At 44.3% G+C, this 13,516-nt stretch overlaps 1 protein-coding gene across 2 annotated transcripts; it reads right to left on the bottom strand.

The window, feature by feature from the left end:
- Nucleotides 1–447: 447 nt before the first annotated feature.
- LOC132459450 (nuclear receptor subfamily 5 group A member 2-like) lies at nucleotides 448–12,858 on the bottom strand. Of its 2 annotated transcripts, none has more exons than XM_060053993.1 (7): nucleotides 12,669–12,858; nucleotides 10,993–11,111; nucleotides 10,349–10,490; nucleotides 9,007–9,689; nucleotides 5,378–5,497; nucleotides 4,441–4,588; nucleotides 448–2,546 (listed from the first exon to the last, which is right to left on the bottom strand). In XM_060053993.1, the coding sequence occupies exons 1-7, from the start codon at nucleotides 12,688–12,690 to the stop codon at nucleotides 2,293–2,295; spliced, it is 1,488 nt and encodes a 495-aa protein (XP_059909976.1). In that variant the 5' UTR covers nucleotides 12,691–12,858; the 3' UTR covers nucleotides 448–2,292. The 2 variants fall into 2 exon arrangements, with proteins under 2 accessions (XP_059909976.1, XP_059909977.1); XM_060053994.1 differs by lacking the exon at nucleotides 12,669–12,858 and adding an exon at nucleotides 11,521–12,025.
- Between the last annotated feature and the right edge of the window lie 658 nt (nucleotides 12,859–13,516).

Genomic DNA, 13,516 nt, shown 5'->3' with positions numbered 1-13,516 from the left:
AATATATTCAAATAAAACAAAATATTTCAATCACTTTGTCCATTTGGGAAAAGCTCTTCTTCATTGTAAAACAGCATGGACTGTCGACTCACAAGAAAAAAACAACTAAACAAATGAAAACAAATTTGATATCATCAGGAACCAATTTCACGATAGTAGCGTTTTGGACCTCAACATAAAGCAGAAAATATTTGTTGAACTTGTTTGAAATTTATTTTTTGATCTTGCGGTCGATAATCACGTCACAATATAACTATACTGTACACACCGTTCTCTGTGTTCAAGGTTAGTGTGTGTCTGCACAGACGCTGGTCCTTAAGGCAGGTGGAGTGATTGTCGACAACAAAAATGATACAAACTTGATGTAAGACGGATTCAAAACAGTAGGGCAGAGTGTTTTAACGCAATCAACTTTCCAAATTGGCCTTCGTTTTTTTTTTTTTTATATATATATTTACATATTTGAGGCAAATCCTGAATAACAAAAAAAAGAATTACATTTCTGAACACATTGTAGAACCACGGCACTAACTTTTTTTTCTCCCATTGATGTATCAAAATTGCTTTTTCCATTTCGGCCTCACTGAGTCTTATACGATAGTCTATTCAGTTCCCCTTATAGAAAGAAGGGAGGTCCTCACACACAATGACCAGCACATAATGAAAGAGTCAGCGAGGAACCCATCTCGCTACGGTTTACCCATTTACCTGCGGTGGGAAACAACAGAAGAACGACGAAGACGTCACCTTCCTTCGTTTATTGATTGACCGAATGATGGGTTCTGTGTGTCTTCTTTTATCAAAAAAAACAATTGCAACACATACATAACAACGGAACATAGGCCTACATGAACAACACTGCTGTTGTTCATGTGTTCTTTGCAGTGTACACATGTGGACGTGTCTCCTTTCCTCTTCAACCACTCTTCCTAAGGCCCCTCCCCCACCTCCTCCTCCTCCTCCTCCTCCTCCTTCCCCTTCCCCACTCCCACAGAGCTCCAGCCAGAGATGGTTTCCTTCCATTCAGTCTCCCACACAGCAGTAACACTCTACGCTTTAGTTGTCTTGCGCTCTCTCTCTCTCCCTCCCTCTCTGTCTATTATAATCTCTCTTGCTCTCTCTCTCTCGCGCTCGTTTTCTTGGCTTCACCCATGAAAGAGTTGGATGAATAACCGAACAAAAATGTTCCTTCATTACTATGTGTGGCTTTGATATATTAATATATAAAAAATTAACTAAATTCAACAAAACTATTATTTTTAACTGGAACTTATAGACTATATCTTTGATATTATGTTTTGTTTATTGGTTACGGATAGGCAGAAGTGCAGAAATATGAGTGGTGCACAGTTTAGTTTGTCCCTCCCCATGAACATCCGGTATAAGGCCTGCTATCTTCTGCCCTGAATATAATAATTCCATCTCACATATCTCTTGTCATTGATATATTCTGAATTTACAATTAGGATTTGAATGTGGTTCTTCAATTAGATCTTAAGCTTACGTTTCTACACCGTATCCAAAGGTTGACGTACGAAAGGTTCGGTTCAGTTTGAGCCTGTAGGCCTGTAACAATCTGCTTGGAGGAACCAGGCTTTAGAAAGCAATCAAATGTAAGGAAACACAAAGATCAAATGCTGTCTCAGTGGTCTCATGCTAGAAGGTAGAACACAGACGCAGCTTGTTGGCGTGAAAAGACATGAAGACATCGTGAATCGGAGACTCTTCACTACAACAAGCTTCAAATGTAAGACCTACCTTCTTCCTTCCTTCCTTCTTTATTTAAAATTGTAACCCTCGTAGAAATAGGATTTTAACAGACGATATCTGTAATTAGGCACTTTCCAATCCAGATACATTCACTCCATAGAACTAAGACCTGTTCTGGTATCATGTGTTCACTATGCGCTAACGGAGGTTAGCGTTCTTAGCATCTGCTGAGCTCCAGACATCAGTGGGGTTTCGAGGCAAGCGCCTTGCTTGGACACAACAGCGAAAGAGGCCATTTATATACAGGTTTGATTGGGGCCTCTTAAGACAGAAGTTAAGCTTCACAGAGTGAGAGTTTATAGAACCACAACTTGCGAGCAGCGGACAGAGCGTTGTGGATCTGGAGGTCCAGCGGCCGAGCCACGACAAACGTGACACCTGTACAAATAATTAAGATCCTGCTTCCATTGAAACGATACACACTCTCTCTCGCTCACCCGCTCCCTCTTTCCTTCTCCCTCAACTCCAACCCAACACACACACACACACACATACAGTCAGGTCAGGCGCCCGGAGGAGCCCTCATGCGCAGGCCTGCTTGGCGTGGAGCATCTCGATGAGCAGGTTGTTACAGGGCACCTCCCCGCTGAGGTGCATGTAGCACAGGTAGTCCTCTGCCCCCGCGCTCAGCGCACGCAGCTCCGGGAGCCGCAGGACCAGCTGGCCAAACTTCTCCTGGAACTGGGGGTAGGCGGACAGGGTGTACTCCAGCAAGGCCCCGTTCACCTGCTCCTGGACCCCCTCCACGAAGGCCTGGTTCTCCAGCAGCTTCACGTCTGGGCAGGGGAAGGGGAAGGAGAGGATTAACGTTTTATATGGAGTGCAGAGCTGCACGGGAAGGGGTTTGATGACGGGAAGGACTCGACAAAAGTAAGCAATGAAACGTTGAAAAGTTCGGAGTACCGATGGTAACACACTACGATTCCACGAGATGGATGTGGCAACGTGTGTGTGCATGTGTGTTTTGGAGGGAGGAGGTGTGTTGGGTGATGTGGTTTTGTTGGTGTGCGTGTGGACACAGGGGTGTGTTTGTGTTTATGTGTGTGTGTGTGTGTGTGTGTGTGTGTGTGTGTGTGTGTGTGTGTGTGTGTGTGTGTGTGTGTGTGTGTGTGTGTGTGTGTGTGTGTGTGTGGTGGTTGTGTGTGGGTATAGGAGAGTGTGAATAGGATTATGTGATTGTGGTATAGCTGTTTGTGTGTGTGTGTGTGTGTGTGTGTGTGTGTGTGTGTGTGTGTGTGTGCGTGTGTGTGTGTGTGCGCGCGCGTGTGTGTGTGTGTGTGTCGAAGTTGAAGGTTTGTGCGTAGATGTGTGGATCTGATTGTGTGCGTTTTTTGAAGATGTAGGTGTGTCAATCGTGTTTTTTTTATTGTGTGTGGGTTTATTGCTGGGTGGGTGTTTGGGTGCGTGTGTGTGGTGTAGGTGTGTGGTTTTGTCATACATTTCCTTTTGTACAAACTTGAGTCTTCCTTCTAGGTAAACATACACACACTGAGGCTGAAAATAGGCTGGCGTTTTCTCAGCTGAGCCCATTCCAGGGACCATTCATTCTGTAATTAATTGTTTTGAGTCTGTGTTCTGAAACATCTTTTCAGACTGCCTAAGGGCAATTAAATTACCCCCGACAAACCTGACTCTGAAGATGAAGTGGAGCGCCGGAGCCAAGAAGCCGATGGCAGAGACAGCAAATATTTTCTGCCTGCGACAAGTGCTCCGCTTATTCAAAGGCTCTTTGTTCCCTGCCTCACTGCCTCGCTAAACCTCATCTCCTCTGGGAATCTGGGCCAGCGACGTCTATGCTGGCTCCATATGCACACGCCACTACATGAATGTGTTTTCAGACATGGAGTGATAGACCCTTTCCATTACGCCTTCCTTTGAACGCAACTAGCGGACAACGGCAGAGGATGTCTTTGTTAATCGTGCCTTTTATCAACCCCCCCCCCCCTCCCCAAAATGTATTAAATCATCCCATGTAAGATGAAAGGACCAGTTAAGCAAACACTTCTAACCTTTGGTATATATCGGAGAAGATAATCTGCGATTGTGAATGTCTCCATTAAAATATTTGGACGGCTATTCACAGCCTGCCCATGACTCTCATCTTCTCACTGATCATTAGCTCATTCTCCCTTCCTAGCCCATGAATTTGTAGGCTCAAATAGAGACATGAATAGATTGTAGTGCTAGCAGACAAACGTGTAGGGGTTTGGACAGCATATGGCTGAGGATGAACCCTAGCATACAGGCATATAAGACACGTATAGATGCCGATGATACAACATGCGTTGCTTTGGATGGCCTATTTGCAAGAGATGTTGTTGTTGCACGTTCAGTTTACATGGTGTGTAGGATGTGAAAGGTCTATAGGGTGTGTTTGGTGTGTAGAGTATGTAGGTTGTTTTAAGGATGTGTATCGTGTGTAGGGTGTGTGGAGGGAGTGTAGGGTGTGTAGGTTTTGTATGTTATGTAAGGTGTGTAGGTAGGGTATGATATGTAAGGTTTGTAGCCTGTGTATGTTCTGTCAAGTGTGGAGGTTGTGTAGGTTCTGTAAAGTGTGTAGGTTGTGTATGTCATGCAAGGTGTGTAGCTTGTGTATGTTCTGCAGAGTGTGCAGGGTGTGTATGTTATGTAAGGTGTGCGGGGTGTGTAGGGCGTCTGTGGTAGACTCACTTGGGTTGAAGAGGAGCAGGAACTTGAGGCAGGCCGCCTCCCTCCGGTCCACCTGCAGGGCCATCAGCCTGGCCGCCAGCTCCTGGCTACGCTGAACCAGGCTCGACAGGGTGCCGTCCGCCTGGGACACGATGCACGACAGCGCCACCTGGTAATCAATCACCAACACGTTAGCACAGCACTGACAGCTGTTCATCGCTCAAAGTCAACGCGTGAATATTTGACTGCCTAGGATCCCTTTAAACTGTGGTTTTTAACATCTCTCATCTACTACTATCCTTTAGGTTCTACTTTTGACTCCCTTATTTTCTCAAATGGGGTTTGTATTGTGACACAAATCTCAGCTTATCTGCTCAGCCCTAGCACTGGTAGTTACAGGGTTAAAAGGCAACAAATACAGGGATAAACTGCCCTAATTGAGGCACATTTACACAGAAGAATGGGCCCCCCACACAAACTGGCTAATTTAATATTGTGACGATTTAAAACACGTCTTTAATCCAACATCTCCTCAACCTTTACATTGGGCTCTGCACAGAAGTTTGAACCCCCTTAGGGGTGTCATGGTTGCTACGGAGCACGACACTACTTAGTATATATTGTGTGAGAAAAGCTTTAACAGATAAATATATGTTTGATCCATTGCCAAGTTTCCTATCCTCTAGAGTCCGAGCTGACATTGCATGAGACACATAAAGGAACTTCTGCAAATACAGTAGACGGAACAAAAGCTGAACAAGAACAAAGAAGAACAAAGACAAAAGTCGGTCTTGAAGGGCCTTTTCCATTGTTCTTGTTTTTTTCTATTTTTCTTGTTCCCATGCAATCATTCATTTATTCATTAATTATTTATTTTTCTTTCTTTCATTCTTCATTCTTGCCATCTCCCTATTCTTATCCCAAGGTCATGTCATGAAGGAATGAACTTGTGACTCACTTCCTCTCCGGTGACCAGTAGCAGGCTGTCCTCCTTCCCATGATGCACTTGTCTGTAGATGTGGTCGAGCACCAGCAGCTCCGACCAGCAGTTATGAAGAAGCTTCATCTGGTCTCCCACCTTCAGAATCACACAGAAGTCAGGTCAAGTCAGTGGTAGCCCTTTATGCCAGAGAGGGTCTTAAAGTGCTCTACAGGCCACATTATACAACGCAACCGAACCCAACAGTCCAAGGTACACTGAGTGTGACATCTTTATAGCATGATCCAAAAAAATAAATGGAATCATACTTTTTTTAAGGGAGCAAAGCACAAATCTATTTCAACAGATAATTTCTACAATATTTCGCACCTGTCCTGACATGGCCGTATGTTTTAGCCAACTAAAGGCTCCAAAACCCAGAAGAAATAAACCTTGAGGAGGAACAGAAAAGGGATCCCTCCTCCCAGGGACAGAGAACAACCCATGAACACCTGATCCATACCTGAGGCCTGACAGGCTAGCTGCAGAAGGTACATTCTAGGCCAAAGCTAATGACAAGCTAGAGTGAAGCTATTGTGAACTACATGCTAAAGCAAAGCTAAGAATCAAATGCGAATGACATGCCAGAGTAAAGTGAATGCTATCTATGCTAGAGTAAGGCTAGCATAAAATCTGCTATTGTCGCACACAAGTGAAAAGGAAGACGGATAGGAAGAGGACATTTGATAGTGTGTGTGTGTGTGTGTGTGTGTGTGTGTGTGTGTGTGTGTGTGTGTGTGTGTGTGTGTGTGTGTGTGTGTGTGTGTGTGTGTGTGTGTGTGTGTGTGTGTGTCTTGCCAAAAGGCTTGGCAGAATATGTCGATGTCTTGTGTCTCATTACTCTGTATTTACAAGCACCAACTGTTGACCTCTTCAACCCAATGACCCCTGTCTGTGTGTGTGTGTGTGTGTGTGTGTGTGTGTGTGTGTGTGTGTGTGTGTGTGTGTGTGTGTGTGTGTGTGTGTGTGTGTGTGTGTGTGTGTGTGTTTTAAATTAATATTGTCACAAACTCTGTCTATAAAACGAAGGACACCATGGTCAATAATTCTGCAGCTGGTGACACACACATACACACGCGTAGGAAGCCCCCCCTCCCCCCTCAGACCCAGACGACACTCATCGGACATGGGTCTGACAAAATTGCAAGCCAGACCCCGCCCAACACACATACACACAAACACACACACACACACACACACACACACACACACACACACACACACACACACACACACACACACACACACACACACACACACACACACACACACACACACACACACACACACACACACACACACACACACACACACACACACACCCCACCGCCGCTCCCTCCCGAATGAAACTATATATCTGTCCAAAGCAACGGTCCAATCACACGTTGCGTCGCAGATCTGCCACTGTCTGTGATTCATTGGGTTAGAGGGGGTGCCAGGTCTCGGCGACCCGACTGACTTCCTGCCTGAAACACACACATGTGGGCCTACAGTGGAGGACTGCTCGGGAAAACTATGCAGAAAAAAAAGGGAAAGCACAAATCTGTTCAAAGAAAAAACAAATAAATGATGATGTCGGATGCGGTATTGAAATAATATGTCAACAAGCAGAAGAGAGAAACATTAGTTTCACACAACAAAAATAAAAATCCCGTCCATCAAATATTTCTTATTAATTAAAAAACAATCAGTATTTCCAATAGCCTTGGATCTTATATTTAACATTTTAGTTATAATCATAGAACATTCCTTGTCATGGCGTTGTTGTCATGGCGTGGCCATATTGCTTTACAAGCTCCACATCATTGACTAGCAATGAAGCTTTTGTGAACATTTCACGGCATGTCGTCATTTTCCACTTTCAATAGGTGAAGCTCCGCTCAGAGAAGACGCGCGGACTCGGAGGCAGCCGCTTTATAAACGGACAACAGAGTCACACAATCCCCGCGGTCGATAGCTTCCAATCCCATCTGTATTGAACAACAATGTAGCGCAGCGCTGAGCTGAAATTCCCCCGTTATCGGCCGCAAAGAATGCAAGTGTCCGTTCGAGGGAAACGGCTCTTTCGCAGAAGCTCTCAGCAGTGCAGGCTCACAAAAACACAAACACACTCAAATTCACAGACGCATGCCCACTTGCACACCCACATGCACTCTCACATGCACTCACATACAGTCTCACAAGCACTCTCACATGCACTGACACATACAGTCTCATACGCACTCTCACATGCACTCTTCACATACAGCCTCATACGCACTCTCGGAAACACACCTGCAAGATGAAAAACTGACTGAAATTAGAAATTATTCTGAATTATTTGAGTTAGTTGGATGTTTCGCAACCAAGTGTGTTCCACAACCACATACACAACAAACACACACACAGACAAACAGACACACAAACACCACACTGTTAGAACACGTGCACATTACTGTTTTTCTCAACTTCAACCTCTTTGTGACCCATATGCTCCCGGTCTGATAGGAGCCCAATATTCACTTATTAAACATTCACTCATTGTAGCATTAAGTATATTCTGCAGAAGATAACCTGCCCTGGTACAGCTACAGTTTAACGCTCCGAGTATAAAGAAGCTCTTCTCTGCAGGCAATCCCCTCCCATATTCAATGAGGAGGAGAGGAGGAGGAGGATTAGGAAAAGAGGGGAGGAGGAGAAGGAGGGGGAGGATAGGAAGAGAGGGAGGAGGCGGAATAGGAAGAGAGGGGAGGAGGGGGAGGAATAGGAAGAGAGGGGAGGAGAATGGTGAAGAGAGGAAGGGGGAAAGAGGCACAGCAGACAACATGAGGAGGAGGAAGAAGTAGGAGAGATAGAAAAAGGGGAGAGGGGGAGAGGGGGGGGAAGGAGGAGGAGAGAGGAGAAGAGAGCCTGTGTTCTCAATGCATTCTAATCAAATGAAAATGTCAGATGTTTGACTTTCACTCAAAACCGAATAAAGATTAAAGAGGTTAAGCAGTGAGAGAACGTGGCAAGAGGATGCTAGTTTGATTCCAAACAGAGCCCTTCAATCTCTGTACATTGCAACGCCACATCGCTGGCAAGACCATCTTCTGAAGGACTCCTCACCAATACCCCCCCCCCCCCCCCCGACACCCTAACATTCTGATATAGTCTTGAGTTATTGATTTACTGATTAGGGGAACAGAGATTCAGCTTGTAAATCAGGGACTGATGCTTCACCGAAAACATCACAGCATCAGACACAACAAAACACAACATCGGCAAACAGATTGGAAGACCACAACACAGATGTGTGTGTGTGTGTGTGTGTGTGTGTGTGTGTGTGTGTGTGTGTGTGTGTGTGTGTGTGTGTGTGTGTGTGTGTGTGTGTGTGTGTGTGTGTGTGTGTGTGTGTGTGTTTGTGTGTGTGTGTGTGTATGTGTGAGAGATAATATGTGTACTGCTAACAGGTGTGGTTGTTTTACCGTCAGAGGTTAGACAGGCAGAAAAAACACAAAGACAGATGATAGATATAAACAGACAGACAGACAGACACGCAGACTCCAAGAGAGAGAAAAGACAGAGAGACGTTACCAGACTGGCTGAGAGAAGGATAGGACGGACAGACGGACACACAGTTCCCTCACCCTCAGCTCCTTGAAGAAGATGCAGCTCCTGGCCCACTCCACGATGGAGAAGAGCGTCTGGTCCGCCATGCGGCACATCATGCTGAAGGTGCTCGGGCCCTTGTCCTGGCGGCCCCTGGGGGCCCCAGAGGGCCCCTGCTCCTGCTGGAGGTGGGCGAGGATCTTGCTCTGCACCACCGTCTCGTCTGGGTCGCAGCGGAGCAGCTCAAGCACCAGGGGGGGCAGGCCGGGCAGCTGGGGGGAGGCCCCTGACGAGGAGTACAGGTCGGTGAAGGGGTACCCCGCCAGCGACTCGGGGGAGCTGGTGTAGTCGGGACACTCGGCCTTGATGGGCCGGCCGGGAAAGGCGGTGTACTGGTGGTAGGGGGCGGGCAGCGGCATGTGGGGCTGCATGGTCATGGCCAGCGAGGGAGGGGCGTAGAGGGAGCCGTCGTAGTCCGTGGAGGTGATGGGGGCGGGGGTCGAGGGCAGCAGGCCCTTCGGCAAGGGGCCCCCGGGGTGCAGGGCCCCGCTGAAGCTGGTAAAGTCAGTCTGGAGGGGGGAGTTCGAAGGGAGCGCCGAGGTCTCCAGCTTGAAGCCGCTGGAGCGGATCAGAGCTTTCTTCTGCTGCTTGAGGGCCCGGTCCCGCTTGTACATGGGCCCGAACTTGTTACGGCCCCCGCGCATACGGTCCGCACGTACAGCTGGCACACGGCAACATTAAGGATCAGGAGGAGAAAAAAAACAGCGTGGGTTTAGCAATGGAACACATGCACGGGAGGAGAAAATTATACACAAACATACAACACAAATATATTCTCGGACGCATTATTACAACCCTATTCCCACACTTCCCCCCCACAACATTGTATAGTGAAAAGATCAAGACCCAGTAGGTCTACTCTTTCAATTGGTTTTCCGGTTGTCATGGTAGATCCCGTTTCCTAGCTAAGCAAAAAGTATCACCGAGAAAATATAGAATTAAATATAATGTATGAGAGTTTAACTGTCCTGCAAGCCGTCATTTAGGATTCTGGGAGAGTTGGACTCTCCCAGACTAAATAGAGCCGTTGATTTAAAACAGCGCAGTTGTCTCTTGGGGTTTATCAGCAAGTGAAGAATGCGTCGTTTTTCTGGTGCGGAAGCAGGTGCTTCTCTGTAGGGCGGTCTGGGAATTATTTCAATCCGCGGACATGCAGGCAATTCCAGCTCAAATAATAAGAATTTAGGGGAATAAAGGATTGGCCTTTTTGCTCAGCTCTGTAATTGGCAGATACGATGACAATAGCTTTATAAAGTGTTTTTAAAGAGTTGATTTTGGCACAAAAGAAAATGAGATTTTACGGGTTGACAAATGTTTCACCTTCTAATCTCATTCCAACACTGAGGCATTTCTGGAAGCGGCAGAACGGACACCTCTTGCGCTGCGTCTTGTCTATTTTACACTCCTGGTTCTCAGCGCAGGTGTACCGCTTGTTGTTCTGCACGGTGCGCTTGAAGAAGCCCTGAGAGAAGAACAAATGACAGCGGATGAGTTTCATAAAATAAGAGTTCAGCGGCCCATGTATAACTAAACAAATAGGCTACACCGTAGGCCTACTGTTAATTTTCAAAAGGCTGCACTTTTTGATTAGGCCTAAGTGACATTCAAATATAAAAAATACGGATATTAGTAGGCCTAATAATAATAATAATAGCCTAATAATTGCGTAATAATAAAAATAGGTCTAATAAGAATATTCGTCATCATCGTTATTATCATAATAATGATATGCTTACCCTTATTATAATTACTAGAATATGTATAGGTCTAATGCAGATAATAATCACATCATCGTAATATTTATCATAACAATCTTAATAATCAAAGTAGCCTAATAAATAGGCTTACGCAGACCGAATGATCCGTATTACGTGATGTAATTGCTGTATGAAATAGGCAACGAGAAAAAAACTGTCAAAAGCAAGGTTATGTAAAATATTACTGTGATATAGCCTACTTCTTACCTTGCAGCTCTCACAGGTCAGGAGCCCATAGTGGTATCCCGATACTTTATCTCCGCACACGGGACACAGCTCTTCCAGGTCTTCGTCATACGTGTATTCCATAACCTTCAGTGTAACACCTGATATGGACCACAACGAAAACATCACTCTTCCAATCAATCATTCAGGAATAATCGACATCACATCGTCACATTCTCAAATCAAGAGTTCCCAATCTAGACCCAAATGGCGTCCTTCTGTTCTCAATTGGTCGAAATTGCCCAAACTATATAAATAAATATATTAATAATATTTCCATATGTATACTCAAAAGGCGAGGTTATAGCCTAAATCTAAATTAAATATCAAAGTAGGCCTACTTAACCAAATTTTTTTTTTGCATTGAATGACCAAGAACGGGGAACGAATCGAGCATTACACTTTTTTCAATATAGGCTATCGAAATTGTTCGGCTCACGAAATTGGATAGTAAATATATCATATTATGTAACGTTATATCACAATATAAAACCTAAATGTGCCACCTACCCTAATGTAGCCGATCTAAAAAATGCGTGCATGAATAATAACCTATTTTAATAGGCTAAATAATCTCCAACCGATGCGCCGTACACGCGCGGGCCAAACAGCTCCGAGATGAGGTGGACGATCCGTTCCCACCACGCGCTAATAAACCGACTGGAGCTCGCGCTCTCCACTCTCTACCCTACAGATGCTCGGCGCGCAAATTTAACGCGCACGACAATCCGCCTCCAATAGTCAACAAGAACCATGGGGTGAAACGTGCACACGCAGCACTAGTGTAGAAGATATGACTAAATTGTTACAATAATGTTTAGCTTATTATTTTTGTTTTCATCATTCATTAATTAGCTCTTATAATATTATTATTAGTTAGGCTAACTAAAAACGAACCACAACATCAACAATCACTAACCGTATTCTATTGCATATCTTTTTCAACTGAAAACATAACGAACAATATTGGCCTGATGATAACCCCCTAATTTATTGATATAATTGTAATAATAGTAATAATAATTGTTATCATAATTATAAGATTAACAATAATAATAATAATCATAATAGTAATAATAACACATATAATATTAAATATAGGCTAATGATAATATAACTTTTGATTTATTGGAACTATCAAGGTTTACGAATACTGGCCCCATATATAGCCTACATCATATATATAGCCTAATACATCTATCAAAACAATTATTATAATTTCTATATATATATAAACATGAATTAACACTAATATAGGCCTACATATATATTTTTTATATATTGTAGACAGAACTCGTTGGTTTAGCTACTCGTGTGTTATTATTATTGACAGTGGCATTTTTAGGCCTATTATTATTCGTATTGTTTTTATTAGGACTTTTATTATTTTTTATTATTATTGGGTTGCATGTGTTGCATCATGAGCAATCGAACATGTTCTTTGCAGCCGTCATGATGGAAGGGAAAATGATTTTTACGGCCCAGACTATAATCAATACTTTCCATCGAGCATCCATATTTTGTCGGACAATTGATGATATTAAACCTCCCATCTCTGCAGTTAGCTGGCGAGCTCCGTGCTCGCACTTTACCGCGGGAAAAACAGATTGACATAAACTATCGCTTCTGAATCGGTATCCTGCGTTCAGTGGGCTTACCTTGCGCTTTGTCTCCCAACATTTGAGGACGAAAGGGGCGCCAGCCGTGGACGGTCGTTTGGCAATAAAAAGCAGACCTCGAAAGATTATAAATAGATATTATAAAAACATGAGATAAATGGGTTTTAATCCACGGAGCAGTGCGCGCGCTGGGGTTGCCTTGGAGCGGCGGGGCCTATTGGGAGACGGGTAGCGCGTGGAGGATTATAAGTGAAGCTCGAGCCTCGCAGCCTTTTCCCTTATAGTGAAGTTCAGATGCTAAAAGTTCTATTGGTCGTCAGAACCACGTGACGGGAACCAACGCTGCGGAGCATTCCTCAGCTCATCTGAGATGCTGATGTTGGACATAGTGGACACATTCACAATTGACAATATATAATGTATAAGATATGAAATATAATATATATTTGTAATCATATATGAACAAATTAGGCTAGCCGCTGGCAATAATATAGGAATTGTGTTGTATATACAATTTTATAGCAGGATATGTACATATATACCAACACAGATTAGATAGGCTGACGTTGGATAAATTGGACACATTGAAATGTCAATTTGTATTATAGGCCTACGTAGGCCTAATGAACACATATGCATAGAGATACACATTTATAAGCCAATTACTTTTGACTTGTATCGATATAATCTAAACGTATGCCTATGGTGACATTATTTGGCTGATGAAAGAATGGTCCTTGAAGCCTAAGATCTGTTGTGCTCTGTAACGGATTGGGAGTAAAACGTGTCTATTCTGGGCCGTCTTCAGGAAGCGTGGCTCGCGAGGGTCTCGGGCCGGATACGTTGATTTGTTGGAAACATGATGAACGTCACCGAGGAGTGTTTAT

Source organism: Gadus macrocephalus, chromosome 6 (assembly GCF_031168955.1).
Source record: "Gadus macrocephalus chromosome 6, ASM3116895v1".
Taxonomy (NCBI): domain Eukaryota; kingdom Metazoa; phylum Chordata; class Actinopteri; order Gadiformes; family Gadidae; genus Gadus; species Gadus macrocephalus.
This window is presented reverse-complemented; position numbering and strand designations above follow the sequence as displayed.